Source organism: Scyliorhinus canicula, chromosome 19, assembly GCF_902713615.1.
Source record: "Scyliorhinus canicula chromosome 19, sScyCan1.1, whole genome shotgun sequence".
Lineage (NCBI taxonomy): Eukaryota > Metazoa > Chordata > Chondrichthyes > Carcharhiniformes > Scyliorhinidae > Scyliorhinus > Scyliorhinus canicula.
This window is the reverse complement of record NC_052164.1, coordinates 93,103,794-93,128,404: the sequence shown is the minus strand read 5'-3', so window position 1 is coordinate 93,128,404 and position 24,611 is coordinate 93,103,794. Positions and strand designations below refer to the sequence as shown.

The following is a 24,611-nucleotide window of genomic DNA, read 5'->3' as shown; positions in this document are numbered from 1 at the left end:
CAAGGACAGTGACCTGGGGCCGGTATCGAACCCGGGTCCTTGGCGCCGTGAGGCAGCAGTGCTGACTACTGTGCCACCCATTCCAGGTGGTTGTCCCCTGCTTGGGGCAACGCCCAATTCTACTGGAGCTACATAATGGCCACCCTGGGGTCTCTAAAATGTAAATATGTCTGATAACCTGGTCTTTTAAAAAAAATTTAGAGCACCCAATTCATTTTTTCCAATTAAGGGGCAGTTTAGCATGGCCAATCCATCTATCCTGCACATCTTTTTGGGTTGTGGGGGGGGGGGGGGGGGGGGTGAAACCTACGCAAACACAGGGAGAATGTGCAAACTCCAGATGGACAGTGACCCAGATCCGGGGTCGAACCTGGGATCTTGGCGCCGTGAGGCTGCAGTGCTAACCCACTGCGCCACCGTGCCGCCCCTCCTTAGCGCAATTAGGATTGTTCAGCGAGTGCTGTCCCATCGTGGAAGACCGTTTAACAATCTATTGAGTTCTGCAAACATGGGCTGGTTGGGTACGGGTGCCATGCTAGTTCTGAACAGCCGCAGGGATGTGCTGTGTGTGATATTGTCCACCAGTGATTGGCATGTGTGGCCTACACTACCCGGCCCCAAAGCAGCAAGCAAGCGTTCCCTTCCCGTCAGGCAGTCTGCTTCCTTGCCAGCACCAAACATGGCGCCGCGCCTCCCGGCCGCGCGGCACGCACGGCGCACGCGCGCAGCCGGCCGCCAGGACCCATTGGCCGCGGCGACTTCCGCTCCTGCCGTCATTCTGGGTGGGCCCCGTACACCGGCAGGAAGCGGGCTAAAATGGCGGCGGCGGAGGTGGCTGATGGCGACGACTCTCTCTACCCGATCGCGGTTTTGATAGACGAGCTGCGGAATGAGGATGTGCAGGTGGGCAAGGGGAGGGGAATGTCTCTGTCCCAGGGTTTGACCGGGAGAGGTTGGCTTGTGGGGTGGGGTGGGGTGGGGAAGGGAAGGTAGCCTTGTAACCGGGGCCGGTGTTGTTAGCGTCTCACTGTGGGCCTCACACCCTGATTCGGCCACATTCACCAAAAGGATGACCTGGCAAACGGCGAAGGATTGCAATTAATACACCCGCGATGCAGAGTGTGGAAGAGAACATGAAAATATTCTGTGACAAGGGCAGTGCAGTCACACTGAATAGGTGACCATGGAGGCCTACATAGACGTGATAAAATGGCTGTCTCCTTTATACGTAATGAGATGATTTAAGGGCAAAGTTTATGAGCAGGAATTACATCTCATTGTTTGGGAGGGGAGTGTTAAAACGATTCCAGTCTTTCCACGCAATCGAATTCTCACTGAACGGTCTCCCTTGATTTTAACAGTGGAGATGCAAACCTTTTTTCTGTTTACTGCAATAAGCCTTCTGCTCTGTTTTGGACCGCAGGCTATTTTTTTTCTGCAGAAACCCTTCCCCTGTTTCTCCTCGAACAAGAAGTGGGAATCTGTTTGCAATTCATTCAGGGGACGTGGTGGTCAGGCTGGCATTGGCCCATCCTTTGAGGCCTTCACAAGGTTGGGCTGCCCCCTTGAACCGCTGGCAGTGATTGCTATGCCAGTTGAGACAGAAATGTAAGGGTCAGTTATGTTAGTGGGGCTGGGAATAAATATCCGGTTTCTTTCCATAAACAATGAGAAAGTAAGGTAGCTGAAGTCCCAGATGACCATAGGCTGCTTTCCCCTTTGAGGGGGAGAGCTGACTGGTGGTGATTTGACTTGAGGATCACCACACCTCAAGTGAGGGGCAAGGTTGAATTAGTAAACAGGTTGGGCTTTTATTGCAATCCAGCAGCTTAATGGTTTACTTCTTGCTGCTATGAACTTTATAGTTCCAGATTTTTTCTTTCGCTTTTAAACATAATTTAGAGATCGCAAACTCCAATAATGGAATTTGAGCTCCAATTCGCTGGACTAATGCAGACTATGCATGCCGCATTTCTTGTTCTTTCTTTGACGGTCAAGTATTTTCAAATGTTAATCAAATTCCCCATTGAAAGTATTGTATCTCCTTCCACCACCGCTTTGCAGTGCATTCTAGATCACAACTCGCTGTGTGAAAAAATTCTGATCTCTGGATATTTTGCCAATTATTTTAAATGTTTTTATTTCATCTCCTGTCACTGTAAATAGTTTTTCCTTATTTACTCTCTCAAAACCTCATAGTTTTGAACACTTTTTAAGTGTCCTGTTGACCCTCTAAGAACAATCCCTGTGTATTCACTCTCTCCACAAACCCAAGAACATCATCCGTGTTGCAATTCTGGTAAATATGCATCCCTTGGTAGGCATTGACATCCTTCCAAAAGTGTGGTGTCCAGAATTGAACACTACGCCAGCTGATGCCCAACCAGTGATTTATTTTAAAAGATTTACCATAGCTTAAATGAGTACTTGATGTCAGTATTCATCAAGGAGAAGCACTTGGTGGATGATGAGTCTGGCAACGGTGTGTAGATAGTGTGGGTCATGTTGAGATCAAAAAGGAGGAGGTATTGGGGGTCTTGAAAAACATTAAGGTAGACAAGTCCCCAGGGCCTGATGGCATATACTCCAGAATACTGAGAGAGCCAACGGAGGAAATTGCTGCGGCCTTGAGAGAAACCATTGTACCCTCACTGGCTACAGGGGAGGTTCCAAAGGATTGGAGAATAGCCAATGTAGTTCCTTTGCTTAAGAAGGATAATCCAGCTACTTAGAGGCCAGTGAGCCTTCCGTCAGTGGTGGGGAAATTATTGGTGAGGATTCCTCGAGACAGGATTTACTCCCACTTGGAAATAAGTGGACGTATAGGTTTTGTGAAGTGGAAGTTAAGTCTCACTAACTTGATCGGGTTTTTTGAGGAAGTGACCAAGATGATTGATGAGGTTAGGGCAGTGGATGTTGTCTACTTGGACTTCAGTAAGGATTTTGACAAGGCCTCTTATGGCGTACTGGTACAGAAGGTGAAGTAACATGAGGATCAGAGGTGAGCTGGCAAGAACTGGCTTGGCCATAGCAGACAGAAGATAGCAGTGGACGGATGTTTTTATGAATGGCGGGCTGTGACTAGTGGCGTTCCTCAGGGATCAGTGCTGGGACCATTGCTGTTTGTAATATATATAAATGATTTGGAGGAAAATGTAACTGGGTTGATTAGTAATTTTGCGGACGACACAAAGGTTGGTGGAATTGGGCAGAGAGCTGGCAGATGGAGTTTAATCTGGACAAATGTTAGGTAATGCATTTTGGAAAACCTGAATACAGATGGGAAATATGCAGTAAATGGCAGAACCTGCAAGAGGAGGGGATCTGGGTGTACACATACACTGGTCACTGAAAGTGACAACGCAAGTGGAGAAGATAGTCAAAAAGTCATAGGCATGCTAGCCTTCATCGGCCGGGGCATTGAGTTAAAAAATTTGCAAGTCATGTTGAAGCTTTATAGAACCTTAGTTGGACCGCACTTGGAATACAGTATTCAATTCTGGTCGCCACGCTTTCAGAAGGATGTGGAGGCTTTGGTATAGAAAAGATTTACTAGGATGTTGCCAGGTATGGAGGGCTATGAGGAGAGATTGGAGAAACTCGGTTTGTTCTTACTGGAATGAAGGAGGTTGAGGGGTCACCTGATAGAAGTTTACAAGATTATAAGTGGCATGGGCAGAGTGGATAGTCAGAAGCTTTTTCCCAGGGTGAAAGAATCAATTACTAGGGGCATAGGTTTAAAGGAGATGTACGAGGCAAGTGTTTTTTACACACAGGGTGCTGGGAGCCTGGAACCCGCTGTGGGGGGGGGGGGGGGGGGGGGGTGTAGTGACTTTTAAGGGAAGTCTTGACAAATACATGAGTAGGATGGGGATAGAGGGATATGGTCCCCAGAAGGGTAGGGTTTTTTTTAGTTCAGACTGGCAGCATGGTAGGTGCAGGCTTGGAGGGCCAAATGGCTTGTTCCTGTGCTGTAATTTTCTTTGTTTTTTTTTGTTTTTGTACTCTGCCTCTATTTATTAAGCAAAGGACACTTTAATTCTTTTTTTTACAACATGTCCTGTCACTACATGAATATGAACCCACCTATATGTGAATTCCAGGAATATCTCTCTGTTCATGCACCAGCTTTAATCTAGGTTGGTTTCACTGCATTAGGGAGGGACTTCTCTATTGGCTTGTCCTTCAAATTAAGTGTGGCCTGCAGATAAATGTTGAAGATCCTCTGACATCAACGAAAAAGAGCTGGAAGTTTCACTCTTTGAAAGATTGGTGTTCAAACCTTGGTGTCCAAATTGGCATCCTTTCTTCAAGTAGTATGTAAAGCTGAAAGTAATTGCTCCTAATTTTATTGCTGTTTGTAGAACAAATATTTGAAGAGAAAAAAATTGCCAGGCTACGGGATAGAGGTGGGGAAGTGACATTAGACAAATTGATCCTACAGAGGAGAGTGGCACAGACATAAGCTGAATAACCACCTCCTTTGCTGTACCCATCCTATGGCTACTGTTTACATTTACATGGAAAATAATTAATTCTATGTCGAAATCTTCGAGATTTTCTCAACAAATTTACCTCATGATTTCTAGATTTGGAGAAAATTGTTTCTTTAGGATCTGACTCAGCGGGTGCTAAACTGAAGTGGCTAATCTTTGTGGGCTACTCAGTGGACTATTCAACAGTAGTCAAACCCAATCCTGTCCTCACCTGAAACCTATGCATGACGTTCATGGCAGGGATCACCCCCGCAACCCAATATGTGCAAGATAGGTCGATTGGCCATGCTGAATTGCCCCTTAATTGAAAAAAAAAGAATTGGGTACTATAAATTTAAAAAAATAAATAATGAGAAGCAGGAGAGGCTGAGGATAGTTCCTTGATGTATCATATTCATGTTGGGAAGAGAGTCATTACAGAAGATTTTCTAGCTATATTTGTATAGCACCTTTGCCATAAAAAACCAGGCCAAGATGCGTCTCCAGCATTGTCAAGAAGTCTGACATCGAGCCACAATTGGAGAAGCACAGAGGAGGGATGAGGCCATGGAGGTATTTGAAAACAAGGGTGGGGATTTTAAAGTTGAGATGTTGCTGGAATGGTAAACCTGTATAGGTCAGCAACCCACGCGTGATGGGTGGTTGGACTTATTGTGAGTTAAGGTTCAGACAACAGAGTTTTGGATGAATACAAGCCTGTGCAGGGTGGAAGACAGAAGACCATCCAGGAGAAGATTGCGGTATTCGGGTCCAGCTGTAATAAAGGCATTGGGGTTTCAGCAGATGAGCTGAGGCAGGATTGGAGTCGCGTAATGGAACAGACTGGTGGTCAAAAGTTCATTTCAGGATCAAACCAACCATCAAAGGTGAAAATGGTCGTGATTCAGCTTTAAACAGCTGCCTGGAAAAGAGAGCGAATGGGTAACTAAAGAATAGGGTTTGAGGTGGGATAAAAATAAATATTTTGTTAGCAACAATTTCTGCCATCCAAAACTGGATATTGGATCTGCATAGCATTTTTCGATGTCGATGAGAACAAGAAGGCGGCCAGAGCTGGATTTTAAAAATTTTTTTCGAGGACCCAATTAATTTTTTCCAATTAAGGGGCAATTTAGCTTGGCCAATCCACCTACCTGGCACATCTTTGGGTTGTGGGGGCGAAACCCACGCAAACACGGGGAGAATGTGCAAACTCCACATGGACAGTGACCCAGAGCCGGGATTGAACCTGGGACCTCGGCGCCATGAGGCAGCAGGGCTAACCCACTGCCACCGTGCTGCCCCACAGCTGGATTCTTGGCGCTCCAGAGGTAACTGAGGGGTAATGGGAAGAGAACCCGTTGCAAGTGATTTCCTGGCTACAATTTCTGGAAAAGAATGAACCAGGCAAAGAAATTCCACCCAGTTGGACAATGGAAGGGGAGGAATTGTAGAAAGATGTTGTGTTTAGACAAGTCAAGAAGGATAAAAATGGACTATGTACCTCAGCTGCAGCACAGAGGACGTCATTTGTGTTTTTGAGAATGGCCATTATGGTATTGTGATGACCATTGATTGGAGAGAACCAAATATGAAATTGTGGAAAGATGGGCATGGAAATGGGAGATGGCAATTTGTTCAAAGACTTCGGAAAGGAAAGGGAGTTGGGTGATAATGGCAGATTTGAAGGGAGGGGAGGGGTCTGCTGTCCATGAAGCGAGGGAGCTATTTTCAATGTTAACTAACATAGGGGTCAGCAGTTTAGTTGGAGGAATGCCAAGAGAGTAGGAGATGGGTCTTGTGGAGAAAATACAAGACCCAATGAATTTCATAGTCTGTTGGACTTGGTATCTTAGTAGATGAAGCATTTGTCATTGTGATTGACAAAAATAAACATTGCCATTCCCTGCAGCCAAAATTTATTAACCATGAATAAATATGAAGTTGGGGAAATAGTATTTATGTGGCAAATGTACTGTTGCAACATGTAATCAATATGGGATCCTTGCTGGTGCAACTCCCATTTCAGCTTTAGCACTGAAGGAGCATGCCAAATTTATTGAGCACATGATGAGGATCTAGAGAGAGCCCTCAGTAATCAGTTATCCTAATGAATGAAGATTCCTTATGTTATTGTATCAGCCGAAAATAAAGATGGGTGCAAAGAACTCTACAAGCCTTTAGAGGCAATCTGAAAATATAAAAGAAACCTGGAACATTATAAGTAGCATTCCCTTAGTATTAGAGGAATTGTGAAGTTGCTGAGTTGAGTTGGGACTTAAAAAGATAGAACATAGAACGATACAGCGCAGTACAGGCCCTTCGGCCCTCGATGTTGCACCGACATGGAAAAAATCTAAAGGCCATCTAACCTACACTATGCCCTTATCATCCATATGCTTATCCAATAAATTTTTAAATGCCCTCAATGTTGGCGTGTCCACTACTGTTGCAGGTAGGGCATTCCACGGCCTCACCACTCTTTGCGTAAAAAACCCACCTCTGACCTCTGTCCTATATCTATTACCCCTCAATTTAAGGCTATGTCCCCTCGTGCTAGCCACCTCCATCCGCGGGAGAAGGCTCTCGCTGTCCACCCTATCTAACCCTCTGATCATTTTGTATGCCTCTATTAAGTCACCTCTTAACCTTCTTCTCTCTAACGAAAACAACCTCAAGTCCATCAGCCTTTCCTCATAAGATTTTCCCTCCATACCAGGCAACATCCTGGTAAATCTCCTCTGCACCCGTTCCAAAGCTTCCACGTCCTTCCTATAATGAGGCGACCAGAACTGTACGCAATACTCCAAATGCGGCCGTACCAGAGTTTTGTACAGCTGCAACATGACCTCATGGCTCCGGAACTCAATCCCTCTACCAATAAAGGCCAACACACCATAGGCCTTCTTCACAACCCTATCAACCTGGGTGGCAACTTTCAGGGATCTATGTACATGGACACCGAGATCCCTCTGCTCATCCACACTGCTAAGAATTTTACCATTAGCCAAATATTCTGCATTTCTGTTATTCTTTCCAAAGTGAATCACCTCACACTTCTCCACATTAAACTCCATTTGCCACCTCTCAGCCCAGCTCTGCAGCTTATCTATGTCCCTCTGTAACCTGCAACATCCTTCCGCACTGTCTACAACTCCACCGACTTTAGTGTCGTCTGCAAATTTACTCACCCATCCTTCTGCTCCCTCCTCTAGGTCATTTATAAAAATGACAAACAGCAACGGCCCCAGAACAGATCCTTGTGGTACGCCACTCGTAACTGAACTCCATTCTGAACATTTCCCATCAACTACCACTCTCTATCTTCTTTCAACTAGCCAATTTCTGAATAGAAACTGAACAAAAACATCCAAGGAAGGGAAACTGAGCAATCAGGGCCAAGAAAAGCTGTGGAACTAAAATATCTATAACTACAATTGCACAGGATAGAAAAATAAACCCAAGAGGATTCACTGAAATGGAAAAAGCAGAGGACAAGATGAAAGGGTTGTTGAAAGTCAAAAAGACATGAGAAATGGGGAGGGGGTAACAGTGGTGAATAACTTCCCTAATTGTCTTTTGATTTTGGCAAAATTAGATGAATTTTCTCTCTTTTTTTAAATCTAGAATTGAGTTGTGATTTTTGGAAGGATTCAATGAGTTGCATCCTGCAGCATTTAGCTTTAGAATTGGGTCAGGAGCCTTCATGATGATGCAGTGTTGTTTATCCATGGTCTCTGATAGTGGCTCACCTTACTGTGGGGATCACTATCCATTGATCTTTGCAGATCTAATTTGAGCAAAGAGCTAGGCTTTATGAGCGCCCACATTTCCATAGTGAGTTACTGTGTGGTAGTGATTAGTTTAGGAAGGCAAGGATTGAATAACTTGGAGCTCTTCTTTGGAGTCACCTTTGTGGTACGAATGATAGCTTTGTTAACCTGGTAGTTAAATGCTGCTCAAGTCATTTTCTCAGAAATGTGCACACCATGCTTATTGGTATTTTGAAACATTCTAGTCTGGCTGTAGGGCATGCGGGAAGTGCACCTGTTATTGTATGTTGCTGCATTTAATGTTCGAGGTTGGAGATCATTAAATTGAGAGCTAGCACGGTTTATTTTGTGATGGAACTGCAGTGTAAGTTGTTGTCTACAAAGGGCTTTTGGTACTTCCTCCAGTCTTTTTTATTCATTCACGGGATGAGGGCTGGCTGGACCATCCCTAATTGCCCTTGAAACTGAGTGACATTACAGAGGGCATTGCTGTGGGTCTGGAGACACATGTGAGCCAGACCAGGTAAGGACAACAGATTTCCTTCCCTAAAGGACATTAGTGCATCAAATATGTTTTTACGACAATCGACAATGGTTCCATGGTTGTCATTAAACTTTTAATTCCAGAAGTTCTTTTATTGAATTCAAATGTCGTCATCTGCCAAGGTGGGATTTGAACCCAGGTTCGCAGAGTCTTACCCTGGATCACTGGATTATTAGTCCAATGACAATGCCAGCAAAAGGGACATACGTTTTCACAACTCAGGATATTTCAAAGTCCTTTACAGCCAATTAAATGCACTGAAAACTATAAATGAAGGATAGAATGTCCAGGCTTGGGCTAACCAGTGACAAGTAACATTTGTACCACACAATGCCAACTATTATTGTTACCAACAAGAGAGAATTTAACCATTGCTCCTTGATTTTCAATGGTGTTACCCAGTTCCCCCACTGTCAACATCCTGGGAGTTGCCATTGACCAGAAACTGAACTGACACCTCAAAGCCAATCCATATCTACAAGGCATAAGTCAGGAGTGTAATGGTATGATCTCAACTGGGCTGAATGAGTGCAACCCCAACACTCCAAAAGCTTGATACCATCCAAGACAGCATCCCACGAATATTCACTCATCCCACCACTCTCACAGTAGCAGCGTGTGTACCATCTACAAGATGCACTTCAGGAACTCACCAAGCTTCCTTATCAGCACCGTCCAAACCCACGACTGCCGCTATCCAGAAGGACAAGGTAGCAGATTCATGGGAATGCCACCACTTGGAAGTTCCCATCCAAGTCACTCACCATCCTGACTGGGAAATATATCACGGTTCTTTAACTGCTGCTGGATCAAAATCAAGGAACTCCCTCCCTAACAGCACTGCGGGTGTATCTACATCACGTGGATTGCAGTGGTTCAAGAAGGCAGCTCACCACCACCTTCTCATTGACAATTCGGGTGGACAATAAATGCTGCCCCTAGTCTGCCATCCCAACAATGAATATTTTTTTAAACCCAAAGGACTTGCATCAGGTGTCCTTACTTGAAAATAGTCAATATATGTACATTAAACAGAATAGGTAAATATCTTAGCTTTGGCTGCTTTCCTCCTTTTCTGAGGTTATATCTAAACTTACAGCCAATGGGATGCCATCTCATTCATTTTTGATTTGTTAGATTTCCCAGTCATTGCCATCTTGGTGTCCTTTTCCATTGATGTGTTGGCTGTCCACACAATGTGAGGTAGCTATAGTGTAGTGTCTGGGAGATCGCAACCAAATTAGTGGGGATAATGGCCTGCAGAGCTAATAACAGCAAAATAGACTATTATTTAAATGGAAAAATATTGCAGCATGCTGCTTTGCAGAGGAACCTGGGTGTGCTTGTGCATGAATCACAAAAAGCTGCTTTGCAGGTGCAGCAGGAAATTAAGACGGCAAATTTAATTTTGTCCTTCATTGCTAGTGGGATGGAGTTTTAAAGCAGGGAGGTTATGTTGTAGGTGTATAGGGTTCTGGTGAGGCCACACCTGGAGTACTGTGTACAGTTTTGGTCTCCTTACTTGAGAAAGGATGTACTGGACTTGGAGGGGGTGCAGAGGAGATTCAGCAGGTTGATTCTGGAGTTGAGAGGATTGGCTTATGAGGAGAGACTTGAGTAGACTGTGTATACTCATTGTAATTTAGAAGAATGAGGGGAGATCTTATAGTAACATAAAATTATGAAGGGAATAGATAAGATATAAGCAGGAAGGTTGTTTCCACTGGCGGGTGAAAATAGAACTAGGGGCCATAGCCTCAAAATAAGGGGGAGCAAATTTAGGACTGAGTTGAGGAGGAACGTCTTCACTCAAAGGGTCGTTTTTTAAATCTGGAATTCCCTGCCCAGTGAAGCAGGTGAGGTTACCTCATTGAATGTTTTTAAGGCAAAGATAAATAGATTTTTGAACAGTAAAGGAATTAAGGGTTAATGGTGAGTGGGTGCATAAGTGCAGCGGAGTCCACAAAAAGATCAGCCATGATCTTATTGAATGGCGGCGCAGGCCCGGGCCAGATGGCCTACTACTCCTAGTTCTTATGTTCTTAACTCTTTGAAACAAATACCATGAGATCTTTTACTTCCAACTGTGAGGGTAAAACAGGGCTTTTGTGAAACATCTCATTTGCAAAATGACACCATACCATTGAAGCATGGTTGGCCCCTCTAGTTAATTTTTAAGAACTTTGAAAATTTGATGCTGCTCAACATTTTGAAACTTAATCTGAAGATAAATTGCTGTCTGGTTCCCTTTCCTTGTCTCTTTCACTCAGTTTCCTGATTGGCTGAATGTGGTACAAGCTAACCTTGAAGGTTTGTGAATTTGAATCCAAATACGTGTAGATGCTGAAGTCACCAAATGACTGGCACACTATCAGTAATATCTGAACATTACATTTATGTAGCATAACTTGTAAAAATCACAGCTCTTGGTGCAGAAAGATGTATTCAGCTAATTACACTGGTGCTGGTTGGATCTATGGCTTTTCCCTTTGATCTTCAGATGTAAATATCCAGCATCAAAGATCAAAGTGAACTTGTTCTTTTGCTATCCCAACCAGAAACGTTGAATTAAAATCACCCGAGTTGATAGAAATGCATGTGTTTATTTCTCTGAAACAACATTGAACTTGGAATGTGTTACAGTTGTGCTAGGAGTTTGGTGCAATTTTCAAAATAAATTACAATTAAGAAACAATTTTAGCGTGGCCAATCCACCTACCCTGCACATCTTTGGGTTGTGGGGGTGAGACCCACGCCGACGGGGAAAATGTGCAAAGGTCACACAGACACCCCGGTCTTCGGTGCCATGAGGCAGCAGTGCTAACCACTGTTCCACCATCCTGCCCCTTGATGCAATTTTTTAAAAGTATATGTATTATGATTTTACATTTTAGAAAATGATGCAACAAAGATACAAAATAATGCCATAACATGGAAAGATGAAAAATGGCTTAACGTACACGAGCACATGGTGCAGTGGTTAGCTCCGTTGCCCCACAGCGCTTAGGACCCGGATTTGATTAAGGCCCCGTGTCACTGTCCATGTGGAGTTTGCACATTTTCCCCGGGTTTGCGTGGGTCTCCTGGTTGACAAATCTTTTGGAATTCTTTGAAGATGTAACCAGTACAGTTGACAAGGGGGAGCCAGTTGATGTGGTACATTTGGACTTTCAGAAGGCGTTTAACAAAGTCCCGCATAAGAGATTGTACAAAATTAAAGCACATGGGATTGGGGGAAATGTATTGAGGTGGATAGAAAACTGGTTGGCAGAGAGGAAACAAAGAGTAGGGATTAATGGGTCCTTTTCAGATTGGCAGGCAGTAACTAGTGGGGTACCACAGGGATCGGTGTTGGGACCCCAGCTATTCACAATATATATTAATGATTTGGATGAGGGAATAAAATGTAACATCTCAAAGTTTGCAGATAATACCAAGCTAGGTGGGTGAGTAAAATGTGACGAGGATGCAGGAATCCTACAGCAAGATCTGGACAGAATAGGCGAGTGGGCAAATCAATGGCAAATACAATATAATTTGGATAAGTGAGGTTATTCACTTTGGACGCAAAAACAGGAAAGCAGATTATTACCTGAATGGTTGGTAAATTGGGAGAGGGGAATGTGCAGCGGGACCTTGTGCACCAGTCGCTGAAGGTAAGGATGCAGCAGGCGGTTAAGAAGGCTAATGGTATGTTGGCCTTCATTGCGAGAGGTTTTGATTTGATTTATTATTGTCACATGTATTAGTATACAGTGAAAAGTATTGTTTCTTGCATGCTGTACAAACAATGCATACTGTACATAGGGAAGGAAGACTGTAGAATATAATGTTAGTTATAGCAAGGTGTAAAGAAAAGATCAACTTAATACGAGGTAGGTCCATTCAAAAGTCTGATGGCAGTAGGGAAGGAGCTGTTCTTGAGTCGGTTGGTACGCGACCTCGAACTTTGGTATTTTTTCCTGACGGAATAAGGCGGAAGAGAGTATGTCCGGGGTGCGTGGGGTCCTTAATTATGCTGGCTGCCTTTCTGAGGCAGCAGGAATTATAGATAGAGTCAATGGATGGGAGGCTTGTTTGCGTGATTGACTGGGCTACATTCAGGACCTTTTTGTAGTTTCCTGCGGTCTTGGGCAGAGCAGGCTCCATACCAAGCTGTGAAACAAGCAGAAAGAATGCTTTCTATGGTGCATCTGTAGAAGTTGGTGAGGGTCGTATCTGACATGCCAGATTTCCTTAGTCTTCTGCGAAAGTAGAGTCGTTGGTGGACTTTCTTAACTATAGTGTCGGCATTGGGGGGGGGGGGGGGGGGGGGGGGGGGGGGGGAGACCGGGACCAGGACAGGCTGTTGGTGATCTGTACACCTAAAAACTTGAAGCTCTCGACCCTTTCTACTGCATTCCCATTGATGTAGACAAAGGCATGTTCTCCACTACGCTTCCTGAAGTCGATGACTTTTGAGGATAGAAGCAGGGATGCGCTGCTGCAATTATACAGGGTCTTGGTGAGGCCACATCTGGGGTATTGTGTGCAGTTTTGGCCTCCTTCTCTGAGGAAGGATGTTCTTGCTCTCGAGGGAGTGCAGCGAAGGTTTACCAGATGATTCCAGGAATGGCGGGACTGTCATATGAGGAGAGATTGACTAGGTTGGGATTGTTCGCGCTGGAGTTCAGAAGAATGAGGAGGGATCTCATAGAGACTTATAAAATTTTAATGGGACTAGACAGGGTAGATTCAGGTAAGATGTTACCAATGATTGGTGTGTCCAGAACCAGGGGTCTCAGTCTGAGGATTCAGAGTAAACCATTTTGGACGGATATAAGGAGACATTTCTTCACACAGAGTGGTGAGCCTGTGGAATTCATTCCCACAGGAAGTAGTTGATGCTAAAACATTGAATATATTCAACAGGCGTCTAGATATAGCACTTGGGGAGAATGGGATGAAAGGCTATGGGGAGAAAGCAGGATTAGGCTATTGAGTTGGATGATCAGCCATGATCGTGATGAATGGCGGAGCAGGCTCAAAGGGCCAAAAGGCTGCCTCCTGCTTCTATGTACTATGATATGACCTGTAGGGCCTCCCAAAAGAGGGAAAAAAAGGAAGAAAGATAAAGAATCATCAGGACTGATCTCTCGTATATCAATGGATCAGATTCAAATCTCTCAGGCAACTGCTTGACACACACCGATGAGGAAGAAAGCCAATCGCTCAAGAAGGGCATCACACCCACTCTAAGGGGGGAGGTGGGGGACGGGGGCGTGACAGAATATATACCAAACACAGTGCACAGTCCTTCGCCAAATCTTCCAGTACCCCAGTGACCAGACATAACCCCTCTCGACACCCCCCACAGGGCTCCTAGAAAGGAACACCCCATATCCTCAGTGGCAACAGGATACTAGCAACGGCACCTGGCCTTGCCTGGCATCGGCTGAACCCCCCCTCCCATGGTACAATTTTACTGTATCCATCCCCCACTGGAAAAGATCTGTAGATCCGAATCATAATGAGAGAGAAGCCATAACCACGTACTATAGATATGATTGATTAAAAAAATTCATTGCTGAAGATCATCGGGTACGCATGTATGATGCTGATATAGACACAGTTTCCCCGTGGCCGTTTTATTTACAATTGCTTCTGTTCAACGTATCCATACTTAACCTTTAACCTTACCTAGGGACTTCCATGGCAACTCCCCATTTCAAAGTTTGTTCCCTGTTCTAATTAAAAAGAAAATAGTTTCATCCACTGATTTACATAATTCATATCTGATATCCAATTGTTAGCAAATGCACTGTTATTTTGTTCCTTCAAATTTTTGGATAATCCATTTTTTATTGGGTGTCATCTTTCATGGAGGAAATTTCATAAATTCCTTCCACATTGTACAGTTCACTTCATTGGATGAATACTTGCTGTAACCAATTCCTTATGAAGGAATTACTGCATGTGAGATCATTTCTAGATGGAAAAAGATCTTGATCACTATCAGCATATCAATCAATTATATAGCAATCAGTCTCTATCAATTTGTCCATAAAGCCAGGCATTGCATGAGGCAGACCCTGGTGATGGAGAATTTTGAAAACCATGGTGCAAAGTCCCTTGCTCATTACCATTATCCTACACTTGGCACATGTTAGTCTTGTTACTCGGACTGTATTCCAAAATTGGCTGCAGAACTGCCTGTATTGGCTTCCATGAAGCCTATTCCAGGTGTACCTTAGACTGATCACTCGCTCACTGTGATGTTCTTGGCCGGTTTAGCTCACTTGGCTAGTAAGCTGGTTCGTGATGCAGCGAGGCCAGCAATGTGGGTTCAATTCCCATACCAGCTGAGGTTATTCATGAAGGCTTGTCGTCTTAACCATGCCCCTCACCTGAGATGTAGTGGTCCTCAGGTTAAATCACCACCAGTTAGCTCGCCTTCTCAAAGGGGAACGAAGGCTATGGTCATCTGGGACTATGGTGACTTTACCTTGACCCCACCTAAGTGCAGGCTTTGTTCTTTGGTTCTACAGCTATTTAAAAAATTAATTCAAGGGTTGTAGGCTTCACTAACTAGGCCAGCATTTATTGACCATCCCTAATTACACTTGTGAGGGAGTGGTGCCAAGTTGCCTTCTTGAACCGCTGGATCATGTGTAGGCACAGCCACAGTGCTGTTAGGGAGGATGTTCCAGGATTTTGTCCCAGCGACAGCGAAGGAATGGCGATATTTCCAAGTCAGGATGGTGAATGGCTTGGAGGGGCACCTCCAGGTGATTTTCTGATGTAGCTGCTGCCTTTGTCTTTTGCGATAAAAGTGGTTGTGGGTTTGGAAGGTACTTGCTGAATTGCTGCAGTGCATTTTGTAGATGGTGCACACTGCTATTGTGCAACTGTGGTGGACGGGGTGCATGTTTGTTGGACGTGATGCCAATTAAGCGGGCTGCTTGAATGGTGTCGAGCTTCTTGAATGTTGTAGGAGCTGCACTCATCCATGCAAGAGGAGTGTCTTCTGGGCAGGATGAGACAACTTGCCATGACCTATGTTCTTTGGACAATTTTAGAATCCTTTAAACGCCAATCATCTCACTTCAAATCATCTTTGTTCCAGTCTAAGCATGCGCCATGTACATGGTGCTTCCTCATCCAATCCCTCCACCCCCTCAATCATTCCGCTGCAGTCAATCATTGGGGTTGCTTTTCTTGTTGTATAAATGAGGAATGGATCTTGCTCTCTTGAGTTTGCTACTGTAAAGATTCAAATCAATAATTTTACTTTCATTTCTTTAAATTTTTTAAAATTCAGAGTACCCAATTATTTTTTTCCAATTAAGGGGCAATTTAGCGAGGCCAATCCACCTACCCTGCACATCTTTGGGCTGTGGGGGCGAAACCCACGCAAACACGGGGAGAATGTGCAAACTCAACATGGACAATGACCCAGAGCCGGGATCGAACTTGGGACCTCGGCGACGTGAGGCAGCCGGGCTAACCCACTGCGCCACCGTGCTGCCCTACTTTCATTCCTTGACATTATTGTTCTGAAGTTTGAATCCACATAGTACCTTGCCCAGGTGATCATTTACAGCATGTGAACATTTATGTGACATTGGGCCATTTAACCAGATTCGACGCTCACTGGGTGGGCAGCTTCCTAGTTTCTGCAGTAGTTTGTGGATTATCAGGAGTGGGAACCATAACTGCTTTCTTCCTCCTTTGCCACCCCTTGGCTTAAGGGTATTCTAGCTTCTTGGGAACAATTCATTGCTGTCCCAAGTTGATATCAGTTCTTTCACAAAGAGGAAAAGGGTGAGATGCCAAAAAGGGAACATCCTGGTCTGCATGATTGAGGTTCTCACTGGGTAAACTCAGAGCCATTGGGTGCAGGCAGCAGTTATCCGTTCCCAGGAGTTTGTAGCTAGCAGTGTTTTAATTCTCCTCCTGTGCCTGTCACTGGCTGAAAAGGTAGGAGTTTCAGTGTACCGAGATGGAGCTCTCGAAACTAACATCCATAACCTACCTTGTTTGGCAGCATTCTTGAGGTATCATTTGTTTTATGATGATATTTTTATCTTGTGTAACTGCAAATTGTAAAAAAAAAACTTATCCAGAACAGAGAAAGACCATTAGATTTAGTGAAACCATCATTTATTTTAATAGAGTAACCCTGCCTACCAGTCTGCTGATTAGACCCTGTCTCCAGAAATGAATTTTTATCTCTTGAACCAATCTGTTTACCAATTCACTGGGCTGCTTGGGCAATGTACTTTAAAAAAAAACATTTAGTGTACCCAATTCATTTTTTCCAATCAAGGGGCAATTTAACGTGGCCAATCCACCTACCTTGCACATCTTTGGGTTGTGGGGCGAAACCCACGCAAACATGGGGAGAATGTGCAAACTCCAGACGGACAGTGACCCAGAGCTGGATCGAACCTGGCACCTCGACGCCATGAGGCAGCAATGGTATCCACTCTGCCACCGTGCTGCCCTTGGGCAATGTACTTGAGAATCCTTTTAAACTTTGGATGAAAAATGTTCTGCTTGACTTCTTTCACGTTCTCCTTGGCAATTTAGTTTGACTTGAGCTTGCTGATTCGGAAACCCTTCATCCTAATGTATAGGTGTCCAGATCCTAAGATGCTTTTGTGAATCCTAATGCGGCTGTCAAATTAAGTTTTCGTTTTGTTACCAGCATGTTTTTAAAAAAGTACTGATAGTTTTGTTTTCTTAGGGATACGTTTCTCTTCGTTCTCAGGAATGTGTCAAAGAATTTTCAGTGATTTCCCATCTAGAAGGGTCTGAAAACCAACACCATAATTAGACCATTTAACTGGCACAGTTTCATCAATTCCCTTCATACCCTTGAGTATTGAATTAGATCCCCTCAAACTCTCCCCTATTCCAAGGAAAATAAGCTTCATTTTAAAAAAAAGTATCTGAAAGAAACAGAAATTGCACCTCAAGTGGAAGGGAAATGGTTGAATTGCAGATGTCATATAGTAACGTGAAATAAAAGAAGCCATAATGACACTAATCCTGACAATCAAAGATATTTATAAAACATAGAAAATGCGTAAATAGCTGTAGACGTGAGGATGATGGAAATGGAAGCACTAAACTGGCAAAGTAGAACAGGCTGTAGTGACTCAAGAGCCTGGAGAAATAATAAAGGTTGGTATCAAGGGTGCAGACCGAGCGGCACAGTGGTTAGCACTGCTGCCTCACGGCGCTGAGGACCTGGGTTTGGTCCCCGCCCAGGTCACTGTGGAGTTTGTACATTCTCCCCATGTCTGCGTGGGTCTCATCCCCACAACCCAAAATTGTGGATTGGCCGTGCTAAATTGCCCCTTAATTGGGAAAAAAAAATGGGGCACTCTAAATTTATTTTAAAAATGGGTGCAGACCATCTTGCATACTGTTGGGTTGCAGGTGCTCACTCCAAACACCAACCATCTCCTTCTACCAGCTAAAACCCCCAAATTCCCCAAACACCAGTGCTGCCACCCAGTGTCAGCAGTGTTATGTGTCAAAATGAGAAAGGAATCTGTAGTTACGGTCTGAAATTATTATTAAGGTCAGAGAATTGAAATATACCTAATCAAAAGAAAATGGGCTGGATTCTCCACTTCGGCAGCGCACTCATGGCCACGGATTTCCTGACAGCGTGGGGTTGCCCACAATGGGAAACTCCATTAGCTGGCTGCCGGGACAGAGGATCCCGCTCTCGGTGGGGGCGCACCGCACCGGAAAATGGGTGCGGCAGGACAGAGAATCCCACCCAATTCATTCATCTGGCCTTGTGGTGCATTTGAATAGTGCAGAAAGTCAGACTGGGATGGGGAATTGAAACGGCAAGTGCCTGGGAGCTTTGGGATTGCACTTGTAGGCAGAATTAAGGAATCCAGCAAAACAGCCATTTAATTTACTTTTGGTCTGTCCCATGCCAAATGGGGAGCCTATTGGGCAGTGAATAGAATGTGTGCTTAGTTGGGAGAAGCACGTAGTTTGTGACTGCTTTGTTGAAATGTTGACCATTCTGTTCTCCACAGATCCTAACTGACCTGAATGGTTCCAACATTTTCTGTTTTTGCACTAACTGTAGCTTTGTTTTTGGAGTGTCGCTAAGAAGCTGGAATTTTATGACATGTTTGATTCACAAATACTGTACATGTGAACTTGTTCCAATAATCCTGCTGAATTTGCCCTGAAATATAAATACAGACACCCACATCTTGTTGGAAAGCTGCTCCTAGTGGAACTGGTTCCAATATAAATGGCTATTAAACATGGCAAATACTTGGACATCTCATTTGTACTGACTGTTGAATCTTGTGCCAAGCAATGGTCACACTCCAGTTAGTTTGTCAACATTCAGGCTACTTTAACCGCACTGAAAGAATATTTGACCTTGGCTTTGCTTATTTTGAGGTCTGAAATGCTCGACCCTCATAATGTAGCCTCCCGTAACTGAGCCCTTTTGTGTGTTCAAACATGGTGGATCCTACTTAAGGCAGTATCACGGAGAATGGAGCTAATTAGCAGTTTTTCGAGCCACCAGTGGATAGTTTGTATGGAATCCCTGCAAGTGCTGAGACTCTGAGGGGCTTATTTCATAATATGAACATGTGTGAAAATGTATTTGCTCTGCATTGGTAGTGGTGTAATAGCCCATTGGGGATATATTCTGAAATGTTAATTATGTGTGGTTCAGTTCTGAATGCAAAAGTTTCTATCTATCTAAGATGTTACACCGGGCAGTGATTTGGTGTACTGGCTGTCCAGTTAGATTGAGGAAATTGTCTCGGTACAGCGTGATGACACTCGCCGCAGTTCTACGATTTACTTTTTAGTGTTAATCCCACATTTCTACTCCTTTACAGAATGAAAGAGTCAAGCAAATAATTTCTCACTGTGTTAAATAGTGATTTAGGAGTTCATTGTGATTTTTCTCCTGCATGAATGCAAAGAGCTAAACATTCCCACAAGTTGATGATTGGATCAGTAATAATAGAATTCGGTAGATCTGTCCCAAAAATTTGCTATGGTAGAGAAAGTGGAGGGACTGGAAATGCCCCAACTCTGAATATTAATAAGTCGTAAGATTGACGTTCAGAGGTGTGTGAATAGCTGAGGTTTGCATTCAGGGAGGTCTGACTTAACTGGTTTGAATTAGGTCTATTGATTGAGGAGTTAAAATTGCTTGGCCAGAGGGGTTAGAGTTCAGTATTGTTCTCTCTATTGCTAATCAGTAACCAGAGCTGGAAGTGTGTATGTGGGGGTATGAGCACTGTGATGCCCTGCCTGCTAGAATGACCAACATTCATGCAGCTAATCAGTGGGACAAGGTACCATTAAATCATACCACAGAGGCAGCACGGTGGCCTAGTGGTTAGCACAACCGCCTCACGGCGCTGAGGTCCCAGGTTCGATCCCGGCTCTGGGTCACTGTCTGTGTGGAGTTTGCACATTCTCCCCGTGTCTGCGTGGGTTTCGCCCCCACAACCCAAAAATGTGCAGAGTAGGTGGATTGGCCACGCTAAATTGCCCCTTAATTGGAAAAAATAATTGGGTAATCTAAATTTATAAAAAAAAAATCATACCACAGAAAGGAATAATTGTATCACTGTATTGTCTGGCAAATCATAAGTTATCCAATTTATTTGCATCAAGAGTTAGCTAACTGTTCCTTTGGGATGAGCGTACTTCCATGTTTCTCTATTGCTTCCCATTTTATTGATCACTGTCATCTAATGAAAATGTCACTACGGGTATTAATTATGAAGATAGCAGGGCGGCATGGTGGCACAGTGGTTAGCACTGCTGCCTCATGGCGCTGGGGACCCAAGTTCGATCCAGGTCCTGGATCACTGCCCGTGTGGAGTTTGCACATTCTCCCCGTGTCTGTGTGAGTCTCATCCCCACAACCCAAAAGGATGTGCAGGGTAGGTGAATTGGTGGCTTAATTAGAAAAAAAATAATTGAATACTTTAAATTAATTTTTATTAGTCTAATATTGTTTGGTCTAGGAAATATTACTTGTATGTTCATTCTCAAATACTGCTTTCCGTACCTAACTGACATTCACAAATTGTACTTTTCCTTTACCAGCTGCGTCTGAACAGTATTAAGAAACTGTCAACGATCGCCTTGGCTTTAGGAGTTGAAAGAACGAGGAGTGAACTTCTCCCATTCTTGACCGGTATGTACAAGACTGTTGGTGTTTGCTTCTGTATTTTTCTTCGAACGAAGGAACTATCCAACTGGAACGTGAGACCGATCGTTAAACTGATTTGTGTTGGTTTCTTGTATCAATATAGATACCATTTATGATGAAGATGAAGTCCTGTTGGCCTTGGCAGAACAACTGGGAAGTTTCACCGTCCTTGTTGGGGGTCCAGAATATGTTCACTGTTTGCTGGTAGGAAATCATTTATTTATATAGTGCCTTTCAGAACCTCAGCATCTCCGAATGATCAGAGTTAAGATGAATTGTCACTGTTGGCTGTAGACAAAGGCTGCAGCTAATTTTTGTGCAGCAGGATTCCACGACCAACAATGACTTAAATGACCATCCAGGTTTTAGTGATAAATGTTAAACAGGATACAGATAAATCCTTGTTCTATTTCTAATTGTGCCGTCAGATTTTCTTCTGGTCATCTGAGGAAGCAGTTCAATTTAACAGCTCGGAATTGACAGTTCAGCACTGTATTGCAGTGTCAACCTAGGATTACATAATCCAATCTCCTAAACGGATCTTAATGCAAGGGCTGCTGAATTCTTACTAACAAACAGATGAGCAATTTCTGCATGTAGTTTGTCACTTTGATGAGAAATAATAAAACCTTAAATTTATATGATGCCCCAAAAGCGCTATACAGCAAAATAAGCATATTTTTAAGGTTGGTCAATATCATAATGTAGGAAACGTGGCAGCCAATTTGCATATAATAAGGTCCTGCAAACAGCTGCATGATGCAACTGGATAATCTGTTGAAGGTAGATCGGTATATATTATGATACTGAGTGTAATACGATCAACTTCGGACAAGATTTTGTGCAAGGCTTCTTTTTAATATGATGGTAATATATTGAAATCTACTTAATTTGCTTTGTCAGAGTTAACTCCTGAAACTCCAGGTCTTCTGTAGCAATTTTATCAGTTGGTGAAAGCTGTGTTCCTAATTGTTTTGTAAAAAAAACTTAATTTGTCCATTCCCCGTCCCTTAATTGCCTATCTACCTGATGTTCCACAGTTCCATCTGTGCCATGTGCCCTATAGTGCTTTGCCATGGTACATGTTCTTCATATATAGCCTAGCTGCAGTGTCAAAGGTCCATTTCACTGTGGGGTCAGCATAATTGCCCCATCTCCAAATCTACAAGCACCATTTGCATAGGCTTAATGGATTGTGAACAGTGGCATATCATTTCTGAGTTCAGTAACACTAAAATTAACTGTGTTGCCCCAAGTTTTACTTAAACATGGAAACCTCAGGTCTGTATTACCATAGATTACCATAGAATTTACAGTGCGGAAGGAGGCCACTCGGCCCATCGAGTCTGCACCGGCTCTTGGAAAGAGCACCCTACCCGAGGTCAACACCTCCACCCTATTCCCATAACCCAGTAACCCCACCCAACACTAAGGGCAATTTTGGACACTAAGGGCAATTTATCATGGCCAATCCACCTAACCTGCACATCTTTGGACTGTGGGAGGAAACCGGAGCATCCGGAGGAAACCCACGCGCACACGGGGAGGATGTGCAGACTCCACACAGACAGTGACCCAAGCCGGTATCGAACCTGGGTCCCTGGAGCTGTGAAGCAATTGTGCTATCCACAATGCTACGGTGCTGCCCTTGCATTGATCACGTACAAACTACATTTATGTCCTGAGCTGTTGGAACCAAAATGCATTTTTAAAGACTACTTACAAGAATATTTTATATTACGTGCATAAGCGCAAAAATCTGTTATTTTGTTGGGGGGGGGGGGGGGGGGGGAGAATGCATTTATTTAATCTGCAATCATTGTAATGGTGAACAAATAACTAAATTGGCCTGCAAGTAATGAAATGCATAAAGATCTTTTGTCAATGTAGAACATGATTCAGACTCAAATGGTGGTGGAGCCATGATTGGAACATGGACAGCACTAAATTAGAATAACTATTTGAAATTATTAAACTATTAAAGCAGACTTAATCTTTTTCATATTGATATTTAATTTAGAAATATTAATTAGAAAAATAATGTTTGGCACGTCAAAAATGATTCATTCTAGAATGATTTGATCTTCAGAGCACAAATTTTAGGTTTAAATATTTCAGACATCTGGTTCTTTGCCTTAAAGTGCCTTTCTGTGCTCACGTCAAAAAGTTGTTTCTGTAGCTTCATATACCAATATCTGCCGTGCTAAACTAAAACATCATTTGAGTGTTGTTATTTTTGCAAATTATTGGCAAAACCAGAAGAAAACGCACTTCAGATTTATAGGTGCCTTATAATCATCTATGATCACTGCTTCATTGCTGCAATATTAGAAAAAGGAACATTTTTAAACACTGACTGTTACAAATGTAAAATTTGCAATTCCTAACGTGGCAATATGTACATTGCATGCATTTTGTGAGAGTAAGTCCGATATGAACTCCCATGCTTTATTGAGGATACCTACATGCATCTTTATTATATTAATGGAAATCCTTTTATGCTCCATTTGATAACTCATGAATTTTTGATGTTTTTCATTCTTTTCTGAATCGATATATATTTTGGCCTTTCAGTATCTCTGTGTCTCTTTTTCCTTTATGCTTAATTCCTTTGAATTTGGTCAAGAATTCATCTGAAACAGTTTTCTTTTGCACTGTTTCCATCATTTTGGTGGCAGAGAAATAAATTGTGGCTATGCATTTCACTTTAATTCTTTCTTTCTCTACAGCCTCCCTTGGAAAGCCTTGCTACTGTGGAAGAAACTGTGGTACGAGATAAGGCTGTCGATTCACTGCGAGCGATTTCCCATGAACATTCTCCCGCAGATCTAGAAGTCCACTTTGTGCCACTGGTCAAACGTTTGGCTTGTGGTGACTGGTTCACATCCAGAACATCAGCCTGTGGTCTTTTCAGTGTCTGTTACCCTCGGGTATCCAGCACTGTAAAAACTGAACTGCGCCAGTGAGTATGTCTATCACTCTGTGTACATTTTCATGTTGGATTCCAGATTAAAGGTGAACCAGAAACGCTGACTTTTACAGTGACAAACCTTCTACTCTATAGGTTTCAACTCCAGTATGGGACTTAATTGGAAGAAGTAGAAGCGGTCTCCTTCCTTCATGGAAAACATGATTTATTTCAGTAGATGGGGATAGTTTCTAGGGAATAGTTGTAAATCACGTTTTGCAGTGAGAACCTGAAATGAAAAAATAAAAATCGCTTATTGTCACGAGTAGCCTTCAATGAAGTTACTGTGAAAAGCCCCTAGTCGCCACATTCCGACGCCTGTTCGGGGAGGCTGGTACGGGAATTGAAGCGTGCTGCTGGCCTGCCTTGGTCTGCTTTAAAAGCCAGCGATTTAGCCCAGTGTGCTAAACCAGAACCGGTAGTAAGATTCACGTTTAATGACATTTGCACTTAATATGTACGTGTAGTTTTGGGGAAAGAAAGAAGTGAAAGATACTACGGGTGGGATTTTGCCAAAAAATGTCAAGGTGTCAGCCCCAGCGAGAAAAACTGAGTGTCAGCGGGATTTCTCATCTGATCTTGAGCCTCTTAGAAAAAGAATGCCGCCACTCTGGTGAGGGACGGACTCAGAGCTGGGAAC

The 24,611-nt window shown here is 43.5% G+C and overlaps 1 protein-coding gene across 1 annotated transcript in view; it reads left to right on the top strand.

The window, feature by feature from the left end:
- The first annotated feature begins 752 nt into the window (after positions 1 to 752).
- Positions 753 to 24,611, top strand: part of ppp2r1ba (protein phosphatase 2, regulatory subunit A, beta a) — a 60,494-nt gene continuing 36,635 nt past the window's right edge. Inside the window, exons 1-4 of the mRNA XM_038778519.1 lie at positions 753 to 903; positions 20,898 to 20,988; positions 21,107 to 21,207; positions 23,733 to 23,965. Of these exons, the coding sequence (XP_038634447.1) occupies positions 817 to 903; positions 20,898 to 20,988; positions 21,107 to 21,207; positions 23,733 to 23,965 (512 nt within the window). The 5' untranslated portion in view covers positions 753 to 816. The remainder of the gene's footprint in view (positions 904 to 20,897; positions 20,989 to 21,106; positions 21,208 to 23,732; positions 23,966 to 24,611) is intronic.